This window comes from Bubalus kerabau, chromosome 3 (genome assembly GCF_029407905.1).
Source record: "Bubalus kerabau isolate K-KA32 ecotype Philippines breed swamp buffalo chromosome 3, PCC_UOA_SB_1v2, whole genome shotgun sequence".
NCBI classification, from domain to species: domain Eukaryota; kingdom Metazoa; phylum Chordata; class Mammalia; order Artiodactyla; family Bovidae; genus Bubalus; species Bubalus kerabau.
Window position 1 is genome coordinate 19,118,259 of NC_073626.1, and position 21,101 is coordinate 19,139,359.

Sequence of the window (21,101 nt, forward strand, 5' to 3'; positions counted from 1 at the left end):
TGATGATGGCCATTCTGACCAGTGTGAAGTGATATCTCATTGTAGTTTTGATTTGCATTTCTCTAACAATGAGTGATGTTGAGCATCTTTTCATGTGTTTGTTAGCCATCTGTATGTCATCTGGAGAAATGTCTGTTTAGGTCTTTTTCCCACTTTTTGATTGGGTTGTTTATTTTTCTGATATTGAGTTGTATGAGTTGCTTGTATATTTTGGAAATTAATCCTTTGTCAGTTGTTTCATTTGCTATTATTTTCTCCCGTTCTGAGGGTTGTGTTTTCACCTTGCTTATAGCTTCCTTTGCTGTGCCAAAGCTTTAAAGTTTTATCAGGTCCTACTTGTTTTTGTTTTTATTTCCGTTACTCTAGAAGGTGGGTCATAGAAGATCTTGCTTTGATTTATGTCATAGAGTGTTCTGCCTATGTTTTCCTCTAAGAGTTTTATAGTTTCTGGTCTTACATTTAGGTCTTTACTCCATTTTGAGTTTATCTTTGTGTATGGTGTTAGGAAGTGTTCTAATTTCATTCTTTTCCATGTAGCTGTCCAGTTTCCCCAGCATTTTCCCCAGCACCATTTATTAAAGAGGCTATCTTTGCCTCATTGTATATTCTTGCCTCCTTTGTCAAAAATAAGGTACCCTTAGGGGCATGGGTTTATTTCTGGGCTTTCTACCTTGTTCCATTGGTCTACATTTCTGTTTTAGAAAAATATGGAATGCTTCACAAAGTTGTATGTATGTCATCCTTGCATAGGGGCCATGCTAATCTTCTCTGTATTGTTCCACTTTTAGTATATGTGGTGCTAAAGTGAACGCCTACTGTGAGATTTCTTTAGAAATGAATTTGCATTTGCGTTCAGCAGGCACACTCTGGTGCTGAATTCTGTGTCCTGATTAACAGGTGTGTGCTCTATGTCTGTTTTAAAGTGGTCCCTTTTAAAAAGTGGTCTTTAAAAGAAGCAGTTCTAATGGTCACTCTTCTGTGTAAAACTATTCGGGTGTAGGGGGGTGGTGTTGATTCTCCTTAAGATAGAAATCCAAACTCCCTGGCCGGTAGGGCTTTTCCTGGCCTGCTGTGCCCACGTCCCCATCTTGTCTGCAGCCATCTTGTCCTCACTGTCTGTTGATTCATCAGTATTCTTACACTGCTTCCACACATCTCTTCTTACCTCCCACTTTTTTTTGCCTGGTCTGGTCTGTAGTTGCTAAGTCATGTTTGACTTTTTGCAACCCTATGGATTGTAGCCCACCAGGCTCCTCTGTCCATGGAATTTCCCAGACAAGAATACTGGTGTGGATTGCCATTTCCTTCTCCAGGGGATCTTCCTGACCCAGGGATTGAACTTGCATCTTCCACGTTGGCAGGAGGATTCTTTACCACTGAGCCACCAGGGAGCCCCCCTTTTTTTTGCCTAGTTAATGTCTGTTTGTCTCCCAGGTTTCAACTGTTGTGTTATTTCCAAGGAGACTCTTCACTGACCGCACCCCCAACCCACCTGAGTAAAATTACTCTTCTAGTTATTTATGCCAAAATAATCCTACACTTCATCCTTTGCCATGATCCTCAGACTTGGAATTGCTTGTCTGCAAAAGATCATAGGTGGCTCAACTGGTAAAGAATCTGTCTGCAGTGCAGGAGACCTGGGTTTGATCCCTGGGTTGGGAAGATCCCCTGGAGAAGGGAACGGCTACCAACTTCAGTATTCTGGCCTGGAGAATTCCATGGACACTACTGAACAACTTTCACTCACACACACCTGAGAAAGGTCATAAGCTCCCTGCAGCAGTGTTTGTCACCTCCTTATAAGATGTGAAAGGAAAGTAAATGCAGTACATTGATGCATTCATCTTACAGATACGGTGTTTGGTGCCTGTTACACACTAAACACCGCTGTTAGCTGTGGGGTATAGCAGTGAATCCTGCGCTTATGGAGTCTGTTTCAGCGGGGGAGAAAGAAGAAACAGATCCATGGTAGGTTAGGTGATAAGTACCATAAAGAAAATTTTCTAAAGGAAATCAGTCCTGAATATTCATTGGAAGGACTGATGCTTTGGCCAATACTTTGGCCATCTGATGCAAAGAACTGACTCTTTGGAAAAGACCCTGATGATGGAAAAGAGTGAAGGCAGGAGAAGAAGGGGACAACAGAGGATGAGATGGTTGGATGGCATCACCGACTCAATGGACATGAGTTTGAGCAAGCTCCAGGAGATGGTGATGGACAGGGAGGCCTGGAGTGCTACAGTCCATGCGGTCGCAAAGAGTCAAACATAACTGAGTGACTGCATAAAGAAAATTAAAGCTAGGTAGAGGGAGAGAGACTGTTAGCAGGAGGAGAGACAAGGGGCATTGTAGAGACAGCATGGTTGAGGAAGGTCTTTCTGTGAAGGTGACCCTAGAGCAGAGCCTGAATGAAAAGAGAACGTGGAAAGACCTGGGAGAAAGGGTGGTCTAAGCAGAGGGAACCACACATGTGAAGACTGAGGCAAGGGTGCACTGAGCTTGTTGAAGGAGCAGCAGGAAGGCCAGAGTGGTCAGAGGAGGGGTGTCAAGTGGAAGGAAAGTGGTAGTGAGAGGTCAGAAGGACAGAAGAGGGAGAGCATGTTGATTTTGGAGCTTGGTAAGGGTTCAGGCTTATTCTAAGTGTGATAGGAATCTCTTAGAGGCTTTTAAGCCCAAATCTAGTAAAAAGTCCAGTAGTTACCAAACTATCTTGTGCAACATAAACCAGTCCTGGACATCCTCAGAAGGTCCTTCCGAAGACCTTTGCCAGTTTCCCAGCTCGTGACTGTGTAACTCTGTACAAGTTCCTGTCCTTCTCCCAAGTCATTTTGTTTATGTACATGCAGTCTTTCTGCAAGCTAACTCCATCTTATACTCATTCTAATGTTTTTTTCTAAATGCCTGTTGTTGTTAATTTTTTAAAAGAGTTCTTAGAAATTCCTTTCTGATAGTTTCTTATTTAAGATAATATCAAACTATTTCAAGAATAGTAAAAGAATTCCCATACAGCCTTTACCCAGATTCTTCAAACAGCAACATTTTATCATATTTATCATTCTGTCAGTATATATATACTTTTTCCTAAATCATTTGAGAATAAACAACAAATATGAAACTCCCGATGTCTAGATATTTCAGTATATATTTTTTAAAAACACTGACATTCTCTTACATAACCACAGCTCACTTGTGAAAATCAGAAAACAGCATTGAAACAACACTGTTTTTCTGATCTGTGGACCCGGGTCAGGTTTCACCACTTAGCACAGTAGAGCCGTTTACCTCATAGAGAATCTTAAATCGTGTGTTGCGTGTATTAATAGTCATTGTGTCTCCTTAGGTTCCTTTAATCTAGGCCAGTTTTTCAGACTTTGTCTTTCATGGCCTTGATGCTTACACAGAATGTAGGTCAGTTGTTTGGCTCTTGATCAGTCTTCGTTACTGGAATCTGGTTGTGACGCACTTTTGTCTGCGCTCTTCACATTGAATCCCATCAGGAGCCCCGTGGCGTCAGTATGTCTCACTACTGGTGATACTAACTCTGATCATTTGCTTAAGGTGGTGTCTGCTAATTTTCTGTCCTATGAAGTTACTTTCTCTGTGGAATTAAGTATATTCTAAGAACCCTGCCGTTCATCAAATTTGCACCCTCTAGTTTTTTTCTTTTTTTTAATTAAATATAGTTGATTGTGTTAATTTCTGCTGTACAGCAAAGTGATTCAGTTATACATATAATACGTTTTTTAATATTCTTTTCCATTGTGGTTTGTAATGGGATATTGAACGCAGTTTTCTGTGCTGTACAGTAGAACCTTGTTATCCATTCTGTATATAATAGTTTACATCTGCTAACTCCAAACTCCACTCCACTGTCCCCCAAGCCCCCTGGCAAGCGCAAGCCTGTTCTGTATGTCTGTTTTGTAGACAGGTTCATTTGTGTCATATTTTATTTATTATTTTTTTATTTAAATTTATTTATTTTAATTAGAGGTTAATTACTTTACAGTATTGTATTGGTTTTGCCATACATCAACATGAATCCGCCATGGGTGTACACGTGTTAGATTCCACATATCAGTGACATCATATGTCTTTTTCTTTCTGACTTAGTGTGATAATCTCTGGGTCCATCTGTGTTGCTGCAGGTGGTGTTATTTCATTCTTTTTGTGGCTGAGTAGTATCGACTGTATGTAGGCGCCACACCTGTATCCAGTCATGGGTCCATGGACACTCGGCTTGCTCTCGGGTCTTGGGGCTGTCATGAGCAGTGCTGCAGTGAACACTGGGGTGCATGTGTCTTTTTGAATCATGGTTTTCTCTGGATATATGCCACGGAGTGGGATTTCTGGATCATATGGCAGTTCTGCTTTTAGGTTTTTAAGGAACTGCCCTCCTGATTTCCATAGAGGCTGCACCAGCTTACACTCCTCCAGCAGTGTAGGAGGGTTCCCTTTTCTCCACACCCTCTCCAGCATTTGTTAATTGTACAGTTTTTAATGTGGCCATTCTGACCAGTGCAGGATGGCACCTAATTGTAGTTTTGATGTGCATTTCTTTAATAATTTGCACCCTCTAGTTTTGGTATCTGCTGTTGATCCAAAAAATGCTTCATGCCTGAATCAGATACTACAGGGATGATTATCACATGGTCATTGCTAATTCCATCATTCTTCCTACTTTTGTTCTTTGTCAGATAGAGCCCTCCTTCTCTGCCAATTATTTATTCATTTGTGTCAGTATGGACTCATGGGATCTTATTTAATCAATGAGTTACAATCTGTCACACTGCCCTCATTATTTATCTTGATATTCAAATTGTTCCTTTCATACCATCTTCTAAGTACTTTTGACATGTCCCCATCAGTTTAGGGCCTTTGGCACACCAGGATGCTGTAGGTGTCTTATTTCTAAGGAGTAGATAGGCTAGACGGTGGAGATGAAGAGCTCAAAACATAGGTACTTACGCGTGCCGTAATACTATAGGGAATACCCAAAGCAGGGCGGGCATTGAAAATCCAACTTTCAGACACATTCCCCTCCCTTAATTTCCTAGAGGTCTCACACTCTGCTCTGTGTATATTTTAATTTTAATGACACATGGAATTTTTAACTTGCTTACCTCTCAAGTTCATCATATTTTAGCAATCCCAGACTTCATTTATAGGGCATTACAGAACCAGTCTATAGGAAAGAACAGTAATCTGGGTATGCTAACTCTTATTTAAGCATAATTTTTACTTAATAAATTAGGGTCTTTTTTAGAATAACTGGAAATGTATTCATCCAGGCAGTTAACTGACATTAGCACTTGTCTTCTTGATAAATGATGTCTAATATCTAACTTCATGTTAAAAGGAAGCAGATTTCTGCATCATATATGGCTTGAATTTCCATCAGTGGTTATTGGTCATTTATGCAATGGCTATCTTGGAGGAAATTGGGCTCCCAATCATTGGAGACCAAGCCATTGTTGATAATAAATAATGGCATTTCTATAGCTGAGGTTTCTAATATGTGGGAGATTAAATTCTGTGCTTCTGTATATTCACACATGAACTTGAAAGCCCTGCACTGCAAAACATACAATTTTGAAAATGACATGGGAATTCCCTGGCAGTCCAATGGTTAGGACTCTGAGCTTCCACTGCCCAGGACCCGGTTCAAGATCTGGGCAGAGAAACTAAGATCCTACAAGCCATGTTGCATGGCCACAAAGAAAGAAATGACAGGGAAAATGTTTACTATAACTTTGAGGTTTCCAAACTTTCTTGGTTCATGATGCTTTTAGTGTTTGGGGCTTCCCTGGTGGCTCAGTGGTAAAAAAAATCTGCCTGCGGATGTTGGAGACGCAGGTTTGATCCGTGGGTTGGAAGATCCCCTGAAGAAGGAAATGGCAACCCACTCCAGTATTCTTGCCTGGGAAATCCTATGGACAGAGGAGCCTGGTGGGCTACAATTCATGGGGTTGCAAGAGAGTTGGACGTGACTGAACAGCAACAACCATTGTTTTACAGCATCCCAGGCCAAAAGTTCCTTTTATTATATTCGAGTTTCTGTCGTGTTACCTAAGAGTTTCTTTTATGAAAAACAGTTTAAGAGTAGCAGTTGTCCCCGTGTTGCACAGATGACACTTGTGTTTTCCTTGAAAATTTAAAATACTCTTGAGGTGGCTGTAAGGCCAGGATACCTCACAGTTTAGCAAGGGTGGCCATAAGCAGAAATTTCAAGTTGTATGTCCTATATATTAAAATCTGTGTGAATGTAAACAAAGACTGGAAGGAAACAGGAGTAAAAGCAGTTATATTGGTTCATTGATGATCATAAAATAACTCTCTTAAATCATGTTTTCCTTCCAGTTTATGTTTTGACTCTTGGTCTCTGAGTGCTGTTAGGGCACTTGTTCTTAGTTCCTATAGGAAAGAGCAGCACAAAGTTTGAAAATTCCTTTTAAACTCTGGGGCAGTGACAAGTTCGGGAAATTTTATCATGAAGGAACCTAGCCTTTGTGGTTGAAATTGACTGTGTTCTCTTCTAGGACCATAGAGTGTTCTGGCTGATCACAGGAATTATGTTTATGGGAAGCGGCCTCATCTGGAGGCGCTTGCTGTCATTCCTTGGACGACAGCTGGAAGCTCCCCTGCCTCCTCTGGTATGAAGGGTCAGACTCAGCGCAGTACCGCAGACGGGCTGCAGTCCCCGGCCTGAAGTCCTCCGGCCTGGGCTTAAGTTGTCACAGGCTTTGAGACACTGAGCAGGTTTTTTAATGTCTTTAAGCCTTGCCCAGCTTTCCCACTTAAGTCAGTGCCTCCTGCTTCATGTAGTTAAAAGGAGAATTAGATGTTATGTGGAAAGCAGTGGTGCAGTAAGTTAGAAGTTTATTTTGGTGGAACGCTGTGACAGGCATTGTACATTTAGACAGGTGTTAGTAATTCTGGTGCAGGTCTGTCATAATCAAAATTGAAATGTAGACAATATTTGTCGTGTTAGGAAAAGATACAGTTTATCTCTTTTTCATAGCCTTCTACTTATAGTTTATACCCCTGGAGCAAGTACTCAAGACATTGATACATGGCTGGCAGTCCTTCCCTCATTTAGTGGTTAATGTATTGTTTTTACTGGTGGTTTTTCTTTTAAACCCACACAACTAAAATTATGAATTTTTTCTGCTTTTATTTAGATGGCCTCTTTACCTAAGAAGACACTGCAGGCCGACAGAAGGCTGGAAATGAAACACAGCTTCAGGCCGGATGGACTTGGATCAAGCAGGGGTATCCTAACAAATCGTTAGGAATAACCTGATGGAAACTGAACTATTTTTTTATGGTAGTTACAGGGAAATTCTAGTATCTTTTTATTATTTTATGGAGTCAGAGACTTGAAAGAAAATCACTGACACTTAAATTATAATGTCTGATGATAAAAATATTATGGCAGTCATAGTACTAGAACTTAATTGTATTTTCGTGCTTGCTTTGTAAAAGGCCAGAATTCTATTTCCTACAAACTTAAAAGGCTGTTTTTATAGATGTAAGACATGGAGAGATTAACTTAATCCAGGATTAGATTGTGGTATTGATTTTATTTAATTTATACATGTTAACAAAACTGCAGCCTCATGCCAAATGAAGCCTGGAAACTTGCCAAACCTGTAGTTGTGAGATTAGGTAACCACAGTTCTTACTGTACGGAATCATGTTCTTGTGAATTTCCTGACTCTCAGGTGACTAAAAAGCTAGCATAATATATATTAACCTTAGAACAAACTTTAAATCAGTCTTTGACATAACTGTATTTTCTTATATTTGCACCCCACCCCCACCTTTTTTTTTTTTTTCCCCTTCTTCTATTCTTTGGCTGCATGCAGGCTCTTAGTTCCCTGACCAGGGGAACTAGTTCCCATGGGAACATAGTTTCCATGTCCCCTGCAGTGGAAGTGTGGTATTTCAACCTCTTAACTGCCAAGGAAGTCCCTGCCCCTATTTTTATATAAGGAATACAAAAAGGAAATGAGACATTAATATCAGCTTTGTATAGATTCCAATTATTCAGAATTTTACTTTCTCAACCTATGAAACTATTTTTTTTTTTGCAAGCCTTTGGAAATAGTTGAAAGTGTTTCCATTCTGTTACTGTTTTATAGCTGTTTTGATCATTCCTTGGTTTTTAGGACAGACATGTAACACCAAAAAAGGAAAATGTGTAGCAAGATTAACTAGGCTACACATTTTTCAGCTGTTTGGCTACACCCGAGAGGCTGACTGATGGGCTTCCTAAAACAAGAGGGTAGATAAATTTTAAAATTGTGTCACCTTTTTGTTTTCACAGAGTTGAGTTTAAAACAAATGGCTAATATTTTTAGGTCTCAAGCACCTATGCTACCTGATATCTTCTATGTTTTTTATATTTTCTGGAGGTTAAAAAGTTACACAGTAGAATATTACAGTTACATTTGTCTCCAAAAGCAACATACATAGACGATTCTAGAGTCTAAAGCAGCTCTTACACTACAAAATTAGTAAATCGAGTCCATTTACCAGGTGGGTAAAAATGAATTAAAATGCTTTTTCCAGTTGCTGATCTGAAAGAGACAAATGAAGTTTCCCATTTCCATGTGTGGTTAAGAAAGGACATTAGAACAGCATGAAACACGCTGGGCTTGTCTTGGAGCGTGCCTTATGGTGTGGCTATGGAATGTAAATGCCATCGTGTATCTGTTTGATTTTTAAGATAAAGTATCTTTGACAATGTTTATATTTCACAGGGCACTCTTCTTTGGTATACCTCAGAGCACTATGCTGTTTTTGATCTTCAGGTTATCACTGTAAAATAGGTAATATTAATAAATATTACTTAACTGTGATGAAAACTTGGAAGTCCAAGAGGCAAAATGTGATTTGGTTTAAGGTCAGGTACGGGATAGAATTTTGGTCTTTTCTTTCTGATGTTACTTAGCTAAGTAACATCATTTGAGGGCTTAGCTAAAATAATTTTGAGTCAGTGTCTCATCAGTAAAAGGGGAAGTAAGTGCAACTACCTCATAAGTCTGATATAGGGAAGGTACTAATGGTTTATAAAGTTCTTGAACATGGTTCAATCAAGTTAATTTCTAGATGTCTGCTGCCTCTGCTTTGGTGATAGCTCTTTAATGTAAGAAGCAGCCTGCTATCTATCAAGTAATAAAACAGCCTATGCCAAAACGAAAAAAGTTCAGTTTTAAATATTGAATTTAAATGGACAGTATATAAATTATTTGTAAATAAGGTGAATACGAAATATTCAGTTATGAGTAAGCAGGCAATCGTATCCTCTTTAACATGTACAGGGAATGATATTCTTAACATGTCATTGTAAGACCTCTAAGAAAGTGTAGCAAAAATGGGTCATTTTAAGATACTATTAATACTTGCTTTACTCTTGATAGACTGATAACCACTAAATAATCATTAAAAAGCCGTATATTTTGGTGAGTTATTCCAAGATTTGTACACAGCTTTAAGTTTTGGAAAATTAATATTAAATATTAAACTCACTTTAAATTCAGGATTTACTGTCATTACTTTAGTAATAGTTATGTAGTTGGAGCATGGAATAGGGAATTCAGAGACCTGAGTTTATTCCCAAACTCACTTCAAATCTCTCTAGCTCTGTGATACAAAGGCATAAATCAATTCCAGTCTTGAAGCCTGTAAGACAGTCTTTGCATATACAGGTAATAGACAAGAATTGCAAATATGTAAATGTGTTCTGATATCATAAAGGTAATTTTGAATTAAATTGTTGTATAAGTTCAGATTTGTGTTCCTGAGAGATTTAAACCCTATAAAGTATTAAGTATGTCAGAATCAATTCAAAAGCGTCAACCAGTCCATCCTAAAGGAGATCAATCCTGGGTATTCATTGGAAGGACTGATGCTGAAGCTGAAACTCCAATACTTTGGCCACCTGATGCAAAGAGCTGACTCATTTGAAAAGACCCTGATGCTGGGAGAGATTGAGGGCAGGAGGAGAAGGGGACAACAGAGGATGAGATGGTTGGATGGCATCATTGACTCAATGGACATGAGTTTGAGTAAACTCCAGGAGTTGGTGATGGACAGGGAGGGGACAGGGAGGCCTGGCATGGCACAGTCCACTGGGGTCACAATGAGTTGAACCCGACTGAGCAACTGACCTGAAGTCAGACCAGTGCTTAGAATTAATTTAGTGTAGAATGGAAACTTAATTCACCTGTTAAGATAATACATTAGTCTGTTGATTTTTTTTCTGTATGCCAGGTGTTTACATATTTTCCATATATGCAGTAGGATACAATTTATATAATTTCTTGATACGGGTTAGCATGGTTAAATATCCTATATGAAGATCTGCTTCTAACTTAGTAAATTTTAACCATCTCCTCTTGCTGGTTGCTGTTATGTTTAGGCATTAAGAAAAATATAACTCCTCAGGTAAAGAACAGTCATGTTTAAACATTGGCCCGATCATTTAGTAAAGCGTAACACTTTGTTTAGCAGCAGCCCGATGAAGGTACACATCCTTCTAAATGAAGAGACGCAGTACGAGAGCATGCCTTTACTGAAATGCAGCATCATCAGCTTGGTCTTCACTCAGAATAAGGGAATATGAGTAAGGCGTTTCTGGTCCCCTAAAAATAAACTTTAATAAAAACAATTCTTCAGATAGGTTGAGCAGCCGATAGTTGTTAACCGAAAAGCAAATGGTGTTTCTGTGCTTTGTGCTGTGCCGTAGGGAACCATGCAGCTAGTATACCTCTTTCAGAAAGATGAGATGGTCCTGGGAGTGAGCCAGAGGTCCTGTCTAGGTGTGAGCCTGGTTATGCTGTTCTCCTATATACACATTCACTATATCCTCACAGTTGTAATTCTACTGGTTTTTCCTTTGATTTCGAATTCAACTTAACTCTTCAGCCGAAACCCTGTGTCCTTTGACCAGTCTCTTTACTGCCCCAAGAGAAGCTAAGAGAAGGGCTCTGGTCATTTTAATTTTTTCCTGGTTTTAGTATCATTTCATTAGTGTCAGAAGAAAAGAGGTTCTACCCTGATAGAGAATCAACTAGTACAGTTTACGGATAACAGTGCCCGCAGATTTTTAGTGAAACTGAAATCCTGTGGTCCGTTCCTTTCCCCTAAACATGCCACCCTCCAGGCCTGGCAGATGAGACCTGCTCCACTGAGACCAGCCCAGGAAGTAGGGAGGCCAAGCCTGCCTCACTCCTCTTGGTCCCGCACAGTCACCTTCAGCTCAAGGCAGATCTCTCTCCTTCCTGTTCGGGTTCTGTTGGTGAGGCCTGTGGCAGCCTCGCGCTGCCTGAGGCTTCCTGAGATGACTTCAGATACGCAGAAGATCACTAGGTGCATCGGCTGTTGGAACAGTCATTTCTCCAAAAGCATCTGGGCACAGTCAGGTGATGTTTTACTCTCTATATTTGTCCTTCACTGTATGAAACACTGAAAATACAATAGTCCTCATAAGAAAGGACCACATCATTTACAACGTGATTTTGGAGTTGTGAGGTTATGCCTCACCCCCCATATTTTCTCCTCATTCTCTCATGCTTTTTTCCTGTTTACTGCGCTTTCTGTTTCACTTTGATTGGAATGGGTCACCAGTTTCAAGAGGACATTTTTAGCAAGAATTGTGCTACAGGCATCAGAAAGACACAGGTGCTCAAGTGGAAGAGGAAACGGGTTTTGCAGCAGGTCTGAGCACAGGAAGCCAGTTAGGAATTAAGTTCAGGTGCACAGGAAACAAGCTTTGCAAAGGGACATGGATAACCAGAGCGTCCACTGCTCCACGTGCTTCAGGTGCTGTCACCACTTCTGTGGCCTGTTGGCAGCCAGCCTGTGTGTGTCTCCACCCCAGGAGCCCCCACCTGTCGTAGGGCTACCAGGGCTCCCCTGGATATGCCACTTTGTCCCCCAGAACGCTCATCCGGAAGATGACTCAGCATGAGAGAGGGGGACAGGTGAGGAAAATGGAGTGAAACCTTTAATCTTGGCCGAGGCTATAGATATGAAGCACCCCAGAGAGTCGGGCTCCCAGAGAACTCCTTCCAGCAGCAATGACGACTTGATTCTGTAGGAGACACAAAACAGGATTCATTCCAACCTGTGTCGCGTTCCTGCTGTAGTCCAGGCATCATGTTATGCTCTGAGCTAGAAAAAGCAAGCTAGACATTGGCCAGACAAGGGCTTGAGCTTAAATGCCTTTTTCCCTGGGTTTAAATACCCTCTCTCAGCTCTGTAGGTTCAGAAAACCACAGCTGAGGAAGTTCTCGCCAGTTCCTTCTCAGGTACACAAGGAAAAGTGCATCTGTGTGCGTCTATTCAGCATGCTAGCTGTGTGCAGCGTAGACGGCGTATCTGGAGTAATCTGGCTGTCAGTGTGTTCACCTCTGCCCCTGCTGCTTTCAAAGTTGCCTTCAAAGCTTATACAAGTTTTTAAACATTTTTGGAAGTGGATTTTAGTTTTGAAACTACCAAGAGTATTTCTGGACCATGGCTGATAGGTGAGGTGTGGCTGATCAGACTGACTGACGGGTAGAGCAGGGTGTGACCAAACCTGTGAAGTTTTTCACTGACTTAAATTTGAAACCTCCCAATGGAATCCAGATGTGTCAGGTACTATGTATAACCCTTTGCTTGTATCTTTTTAAATACCACAGTGTCAATTAAGAGGGGAAGAAAAAAGCCCTAAACTCTTAACTTGTGGAATTGCTCATTTACTGGATACATCTGTAGTTTGGCCACAAGCTGCCTCCTGTTTTCCTGGTTAAACCATCTTCATTCCTAAAATCAAATCTTCCCCTGCTCTTGCCCTCTCTCTGCCCAGTCAGCCTACTCTGATTTCCAGATCCACTCAGGCCCCAGGGGCGCTGCAAGGCCTTCCCCGACTGCCCCAGCCGATTCCCACTGATCTCTGACTGCCGTTGGATTTGGGTCATCATAAATGGGCCTGGATGGTCTCATGGGCATGTTTCATTTTTCCACTTAGATTCTAAGCACCTGGGGGGCAGTGGCCATGTCTCAGGTTTCTTTGTTTACAACACTGTTCCACCAGGGCTGGCAGGCTGGCTGAAGGCAGCCCCACAGGAGGTTCCAGAGAACCGGTGGCAATACCACAGAAGTAAGCAGTCCACCTAATCCTAGTTGGTTACTTAATGCTCACACAGAGAAAGGAAGAGAGGAGTCTTCAAAATCGTAACTTTTACTCATGTCTTGGTAAGAGGCCACCCACTCTCATCATCCTCAGGTTGTGTCCATTTTTAAAACATAAACTTTGATTTATCTTCACACTCAAAAGAGTTCTTCAGGGCCCCCAGCCTCAGGTATGTGTTGGGAAAGTGGAGTAATTTTAATATCGACTCATGAACTGTAATTAGGGAGATGAATTTGCAGTGTTAAACAGAAAGGAATCAAATTACTTTTAGATGATCTACACGACCCCCTTCAGTTGGTATAAACAATGGTTCATTATTTGTATACAGTTCATGGGTTCTTAGTAACGTCTGATTCTTGGAAAGTGAATAAAATTTAAAATGCAAACCAAATTTATGATATTCTTATGATCATGTCTTTTGAGAAGCCCCCCATAAGCTTATAATCCATCTCTCTCTTTGTTGTGGTTAAGCTTGCCTATAAATGAGTTAAAGGGCTACTTGAACTGTTAGCCAGTAGAGGGCAGTTTCACCACAGTGCTTACAAGTCCAAGCCACGGCGCCTGCCAAGCCCTGCAGACCTGGTTCTGTACTCAAAAATCTGACGGCTTCTCTAGCCTTTCATAGCACAGTTCACACTTCCAGTTAGCATGTATTACTATATTTGTTTGCCATTTAACTTCCCACATGTTAAATAAATCTTAATTTTCCTCAAGAGCAGACACTTGGTCTCTTTCTCTCTCGTAGCCTAGCACAGATCTGTACAATGTCATGTCCTTAAATAAATGAGTGAAATCAGTGGTTTAGCTGTATGTTTTCAGATAAAATCCTTTAAATGTGTCATGGCTATTAAAATTCAAAGTGTGCATATCCTTTGACCTAGTTGTCTTCCAGAAATCTAGCCAGCAGAGATATTTGCACAATTATTCTAAAGTCATACAAAAAGAAACAAATACATAACAAATATATTGTTAGTATGTATTTGGTTCATTCCTAAAGAACCAAAATATATTGACAGTACTTAGCCATTATGGCAAGGGTTGGCAGACTTTTAACAGTGAAGGACCAGGATAATATTTTAGGCTTTGTGGGACATCAGTCAGCTGCAATTGTGGTGGAGTATCAGAGGTAACTGCAGTCCATGGGGTCGCAAAGAGTCGGACACGACTGAGCAACTGAACAAGCAGCAGCAGCAGAGGAAGAGAAAAGAATGAACGTGGCTATCTATATTCCAGTAAAGCTTGTTAGAGACACTGCAGTTTGAATTCTTATAAATATCTTGTGTCACAAAATATTCTCATTTTTTCCAATCATTTAAACATGTCAATCATTTTTAGTTTGTGGATTACACAAAAACAGGCAGCCAGCTGGAGTTGGCCAACAGGCTGTAATTTGCCAACCCCTGTTGTAGAGGATGAAATTGGAGGGGTAGTGAGGAGAACCTTTCACCAAAAAATTATGGGATTGTGTGTTTTCTTTTTTGTGAGTTTTTCAAATGAAATCTAAAATACATGCAAAATGAGAGCACTCTCAAATCCCAGCCTTAGAACAAACTCAAACACCAAAGCTGTACAGTCTTGGCACTTACCTTTTCCTTCGACCTCACAGTGATCACAGAGCTCCCAAACCTTGAGCCTGCCTGTGAAACACATGGTCTGTTAATGGCCTTTGAAAACATACCATATGATTTTATCAACTTGGGAAAGGGCATTTTTCTTCTTTGAGAAGATACTTACTTCAGGAGAAATTAGTACATATTGAGCCTGAAAGAGAGTGATAAGAAAGGGAGACTGTTAATGTTATTGCTGTTCATGGATTTTTTCTTTAACCAGTTTTAATTATACTCACTCAAATTTCTACATCTTAGAGAAGCCCTTTGTCACCAGAAATTCTGCTTACAGGAATTTAGCTCAGAAAAATAGATGTATAAATATGTTTATGTGAATATTTATCTTACTATAACAGCAAAAATTTTAAATAGACTAAGTGACTAACAGTAGTCACTTAAACGGTTTATCTACAGATAAACTGCTAGGTATCTGGTAGATATATTGTGTAAGAATATAGAAAGCATAGAAGACTTATTACATTGATAGGTAGAACAAGATAAAGTTATAAAATTGTATACAAAATCATGTACAATAGGATCATAGCCATTAATATATACACACAGACACGGTGTAACGGTTTAAGGGTGTGCTTAAGAATCAGCTCTTGGTTCAAGTCCCTGTTCTACCATTTCCTAGCAGTGTGACCTGTAACAACTTCCTTCTCTGATCTTCAGTTTCTTTATAATGAACAGAATGCCAAGTTAATAACTTTGATGTGAATTAGATTTTATATGTTTATATAAAGCGCTAGGCATAGTGCTAGGCACTTCTTCAGTCCTGTCCAATTCTTTGACTGTAGCCTGCCAGTCCATGGGATTCTCCAGGCAAGAATACTGGAGTGGGTTGCCATGCCCTCCTCCAGGGGGATCTTTCTGATCCAGGGATCAAACCCACATCTCCTGCATTGGCAGGCAAATTCTTTACCACTAGTGCCACCTGGGAAGCCCAGGCACAGAGAGTAAATGCACAATGCTGCTGCTAAGTCGCTTCAGTCGTGTCCGACTCTGTGCGACCCCATAGACGGCAGCCCACCAGGCTTCCCCGTCCCTGGGATTCTCCAGGCAAGAACACTGGAGTGGGTTGCCATTTCCTTCTCCAATGCGTGAAAGTGAAGTCGCTCAGTCGTTTCCGACTCTTAGGACCCCATGGACTGCAGCCTACCAGGCTCCTCCATCCATGGGATTTTCCAGGCAAGAGTACTGGAGTGGGGTGCCATCGTACATAAATGGTAGTAATTAAGTTCACAGAAAAAAATACTAGCAGGACACACATCAAAAGGTTACTAGACATCTCTGCAAGAGTGGAATTCTAGGTAGACTTTCATTTTCTTTGTACTGCATTTTCTAATAGTTCTACAATAAACTTTCCTTTTTCCAATTTGAAAATTAAATTTTAAGTTTAAAATAACAGCCAAGTGTTTTAGATCCAAGGAACTTAAGCAATGAAAGATGAAATAAAAAGAGCTGGAGTCTTCATGAAACTCCAGTGGCTATAGCCTGTTTTTTTGCTGTGGGCTCCTAACCAAGAACCAGTAAGACACCACATCCAGCTGAACTTCAGCCATGGGCGCAAACACTGCAGAACTGCAGGAAAGCCAGCAGCTTTCAAGCAAGTGACTGTGTTCTGACCTTAGGTATGGGTCAGGTTACCTGAGTCCAAGTAGAAACTAAGTGTTCTGGAGTGGACATAATTTACCAAAGCATCAGCAAGTAGCTGTCCTTTCCCAGTTTGCTGTGGCAGTGTGTACAACACTTACCTTTTCTTCTGGACACGGAGTTACCCATGATTTGCATTTGCCTGTGACGTCACCCACGGCGATCTGTTTGCCATTAAACACATAAACACGGCCATCCTCTTCCCCCATCAGTCCCGCAGTTGCGTCTGTGATCCTCAGCGGGGCTGCTATGATGATTTCATCTGTGAACAATGAAAACCAGCAGAAGGAAGTGTCTTATTCCTTGCTGTCATCCTTTCCATTGTTCCACTGCTGGATCCTCACCCAGCCTCCCACTAATAATAATGCATCCTTCACTGGTCTACCCTGATTTCTTTCCAACGCAGTCAGAGGCTTTTGCGTTCTGTTTCATCATTCATTCATGTGGGTGGCTCTCATGTCACCATGTTCAAGAAGTACAACTCACTCTTGTACATCCGGCTCTGGTCTTGATTCATTATGAGGCTAGAACAGGGGTGATCCTATGAGGGGGACCCATCTTCTTGGCCAGAGTCACCGTTCCTTTCCTACCTGAGCCATCATTATCCAAGTCACTCAAGTGCAGAACGCCACCAAATCGGGAGAAGCGGCGGTTTCCACTGAAGGTGCTGAGCAGAGAAGGCTGCGAGTCAGGTGTCAGTTCATACATCCGAGCGCTCCCACCTTGGTGCAGGGTCACGGTCAGGAATGACACCTTAGACACGACATCTGAAATAAACCACGAAACAGTAGCTGCCACCGTCACAAGAACGAAGCGAGGACACAGACTTGCAGTGACAGGGGAAACTCGGTCAGATTTGTGAATGCCAAGACTTTACATATGATCATTGCAAAAGGTGTGGAAAACACCCAAAAAGAGTATAAAGAAGAAAATGTATATAATGCATATATTTGTTTCTGGAGAGTGATATATATGTACATATACACACATACACATTTTAACGGGGTTTTTTGCAGATTACAAAATTCCTTTTACAAAGCTTTGGTTTTGTAATTAATACTAAGATAAATGATATTTATGAATTCCTATGATCCTTCCCCCTTTATTAAAATAAAATTTAATTTTCTGAGAACAGATTTTTTAGAAGGGACCCATCTAGCATTGGATTTGGGGAATGAATATTATTTTTAAGGCTCTTGCCATTTTGCCAAACCTCTTACTAGAGAAAGTACATCAGTCTACATTTCACCAGCAGTGTGTGAGTTCCCAGTCTCACCTCCACCTTGCCATTGAGTATTCTTTTTCATACCATAAATACTTGGTAGCTTTTAATGAGTACCGTAAAAGCTCCACTGAATATTTAAACGGCTGTGTGTCATGGCCACAGTCGGACCCAGAGATCCTGCCAAGCCAGAGGCTGTGGGGAGAGAGTGAGGAGGATAGGCCTAACTCTAATTATTCGTTTACTCGAACTCGCCCTGCAAGTGGGTCAGATTTTTCACATTTCACTCAATCTGTCCATAGAGCTGTGATTCCCCAACTCTACACTGAAACATTTCAGTGAACTCATGGGTATACTGCAATTGTCTTTAATTTTTGCTGGTGAGACAGTGACATCTGTCTGATGCCACATGACCCACCTGCTGGGGGAGGTCCCAGTTTCAACACTAGATCCCTACAGTCCTTTCAATGATGTCATATCTTTGCAAAATTGGAGTTTTATCATAACGGGTTGTTATGATAAAATGCAGGCACCACTGGAAAAGCAGTGCAGGTCAAAATAAGGATGATCTGAGTCCAGGGTTTGGGAAGTGGCACAGGGCCCCAGAGGAGCTGTTAGGACAGAAACACACAGCAGGCAACCTGTTCAGTCGCTCGGGGCCCCGTGCTGAGAGGCCCTGTGCGTGGCTTTAGGCTTGTTCAGTTCAGTTCAGTCGCTCGGTCGTGTCCGACTCTTTGCGACCCCATGACTGACCTGCAATTCTGGATAATTTACCAGGTTTTTATTTTCCCTGGGCCCCTCAAATTACATGGGCAAAATACAAGTAAAAAGAGGAACGTCTGAACAAGGTTGGTGGGTCATATCTATGTTGGTAACATGCTTGTGACACTGGCTATGGTCTGCAAGATGCCACTGGGGAAGCCGGATAAAATGTGACGTGACTATCATTCCTTACAGCTGCAGGCGAATTTACATACCTATCTCAACAAGCATCATTTATACATCACATATATCATGATATATATAATTAACCTTTCTGTTTTACATTTTACACAGTATTTTATAATAGAGAAAATGACTAAGGCAGTAAAGGGGCCAAGACTAAGAAAATTTGGGATGCTCTAATTCATAGCACTCTGACACCAACGTGGTGAGACAGAATTAGTGATGTGTGTTGCAGGAGTTTAACTAGACTCTGTAACCAAAAAAAACAAAAAACTATTGCAGAGTTAGGACACAGCTTTATAACAAGTTGCTGACTTAACTCGTGCATTGAAAAATTTAACCATTCCTTTGCCCAATTCACTTCTGCTTATTATTCAAATACATTGTATGAAACAAAAATATTTCTGAAAAATAATTTGACAGTATGTATTAAGAGCCTTAAGACTGGGCCATCTGACAGTAAATGTTGGCATGTACATATGCAAAAAAAAAGTGATACAGGTATCAAAAATCATGTTTTAGACTACTTAATATGAGAACATGCTCAAGATATAATATTAGGTGTGAAAATATATTTCCTTATATTTTCACAAATTTCTACAATAAGCATAATCCACTTTTATACTCTTGGAGAGAATCATTTTTTGCTTGTTTGTTTTGTTTTTAACTTTCCCATAAAGTAAACAAAATACTGTTTTATTAACGTAAACTCTCAGAGTGGACCTGTTCCCAGTGAACTGGTTTATAAAATTTGCTGTGTCTCCAAGCTCAGTGGGACAGGAGTTTTAAAAACACACCAAGTTACTTTCATGTGTGATTTTCAACAGATCTCTGAATGTGGATACTGTAAGCTGTATTTTGCATTCAGGGAGTTTAAAAGCAACTTCCCCCAAGGTAACCCAGGTTGCTATTAATGAGAAAAACAAATATTCAAACTCAGGTCTATCTGCCTCCAGAGCTCATAACTTTCCCTCAATATGACATGGTCAAGGAGTGACACAGCTATTCATGAAAAAGTGAAGTTTCATGGCGGGTGACCTACCTTGAGTTGGGGCCCCCACCAGCAGCACTTGGGTCCGGGTCCCGTTCACCATCACATGGCCACTAGACAGGGAGGTACCCAGTTTCCCCATTGCCTGTGAAATGCAGTAAGTCACTACAGTACAGCTGAGAAACTTTCTCTGTGGTGTCCACTTCCCTGGGGAGGGAGGGGGCCACCATACCTTGTCTCCGGAAATGGTAAACCAGCTTTGACAGATTGGCGGGAAATAGCCGTACACCCGTCCAGGGCTCTGTTTCTCATCACGAGTGCGGAATAAGTGGCCCTGACTGGAAGCAAGCACACTGGGCTTAGGTGCTGGGACACAGGATACCGCCCTGGGCAGGAGCTCAGGTCCAAGGAAAGATGACCCACATCTTCCCCACTCACGGCGCCCCCTCCACCCCATGCTACTGGTCCTTGTCATCGGTGTAGGGGAGCTTTCAGAATGAACCCCAATATCAAGGCTCTCCAGGTTAAGAGGTTCACATTCTACTTTCCAACTGACAAAATGGGGGGGTACCTCCTGTTATGGGCTGGATTGTGTTCCCCAAAATTCGTATGTTCAAATCCTAACCGCCAGTACCTCAGAATGTGATAGCATTTGGAGACAGGGTCTTTAAAGAGGTAATTAATTATGCTGAAATGAGGTCATCGTGGTGGGGCCCAGATCCAATATGACTAATGTCCTCATAAGAAGAGGGAGAGACACCAGAGATCAATGCACAGAAAAGAGGCTGCATGAGACGCAGGGAGAAGGTTGTAAGTGACAGAGAGGCACCCTGGAAGATAGCAACCCCCTGACACCTTGATCTCAGATCTCTAATCTCCGAAACTGTGAGATCATCGATTCCTGCTGCTTAAGCCATCCAGACAACCCTAGCAAAATAACAGAGCTCTCTTGCTCAAACTTCTAAAAAGGAACATTTGCAACTTGACCCAGTCTTTGCTTTTCCTTGAAGGGTAGGACTTTCAGAGCCACTTCCTGTGAACCCCACATTCAGTGGGCTCCCCAGGCTTCAGGCACCCAGCCCTTGTGTCACTGGTCCCTGCACCCCACATCAGGTCTCACCTACTGGTGTTCTTCCAGGTCGGGCTTCCAGCCAGGAGCAAAGTCCTGTTGTTGACATTGACACCGTGAAGGGAGTACCCCAACCAAGCAAAGTCCTCCTCGCCTCTCACCATCCAGTTGGCAGCCTCCACATTCAGCTTTTCTGCACAAGACAAGCAGTGCCTTCTACTTTACGTGGAAAGACTACAGGAATGGGAAGAGTGGCCCTTTGTGTAGGATAATGAGAAATGGGTTCATTGAGCTGTTTTTGCCACAACTCTTATGTGCCCCCCACACCTGTCCCCAGTGCCCCAGCATCAGAAATGGAACTCACACTTCATACGAAAAATACATTTCTAGAGCTAGCCTCTGTGAAGTGGAGGGTGCTGTTTAAAAAGAGG

At 41.4% G+C, this 21,101-nt stretch overlaps 2 protein-coding genes and 1 non-coding gene across 4 annotated transcripts in view; 1 reads left to right on the forward strand and 2 right to left on the reverse strand.

The window, feature by feature from the left end:
- The window catches only part of MRS2 (magnesium transporter MRS2), a 35,733-nt gene extending 28,286 nt beyond the window's left edge, over positions 1-7,447 (forward strand). Inside the window, exons 10-11 of the mRNA XM_055570780.1 lie at positions 6,537-6,650; positions 7,179-7,447. Coding sequence (XP_055426755.1) covers positions 6,537-6,650; positions 7,179-7,289 — 225 coding nt within the window. The 3' untranslated portion in view covers positions 7,290-7,447. The remainder of the gene's footprint in view (positions 1-6,536; positions 6,651-7,178) is intronic.
- On the reverse strand, positions 702-812 carry LOC129648017 (U6 spliceosomal RNA). The gene has a single exon (XR_008712624.1). It is a non-coding gene; the product is annotated as a U6 spliceosomal RNA (small nuclear RNA).
- A 3,169-nt stretch (positions 7,448-10,616) lies between the features above and the next one.
- Positions 10,617-21,101, reverse strand: part of GPLD1 (glycosylphosphatidylinositol specific phospholipase D1) — a 60,109-nt gene continuing 49,624 nt past the window's right edge. Inside the window, exons 19-27 of one of the 2 annotated variants that reach the window (XM_055570776.1) lie at positions 20,722-20,863; positions 19,834-19,939; positions 19,653-19,746; positions 17,034-17,210; positions 16,545-16,705; positions 14,915-14,941; positions 14,767-14,817; positions 12,009-12,097; positions 10,617-11,469 (exon numbers count right to left, since the gene is read on the reverse strand). In XM_055570776.1, coding sequence (XP_055426751.1) covers positions 12,011-12,097; positions 14,767-14,817; positions 14,915-14,941; positions 16,545-16,705; positions 17,034-17,210; positions 19,653-19,746; positions 19,834-19,939; positions 20,722-20,863 — 845 coding nt within the window. In that variant the 3' untranslated portion in view covers positions 10,617-11,469; positions 12,009-12,010. Of the gene's footprint in view, positions 11,470-11,830; positions 12,098-14,766; positions 14,818-14,914; positions 14,942-16,544; positions 16,706-17,033; positions 17,211-19,652; positions 19,747-19,833; positions 19,940-20,721; positions 20,864-21,101 lie in introns of those variants that run through there. The other variant, XM_055570777.1, reaches the window with a different exon arrangement.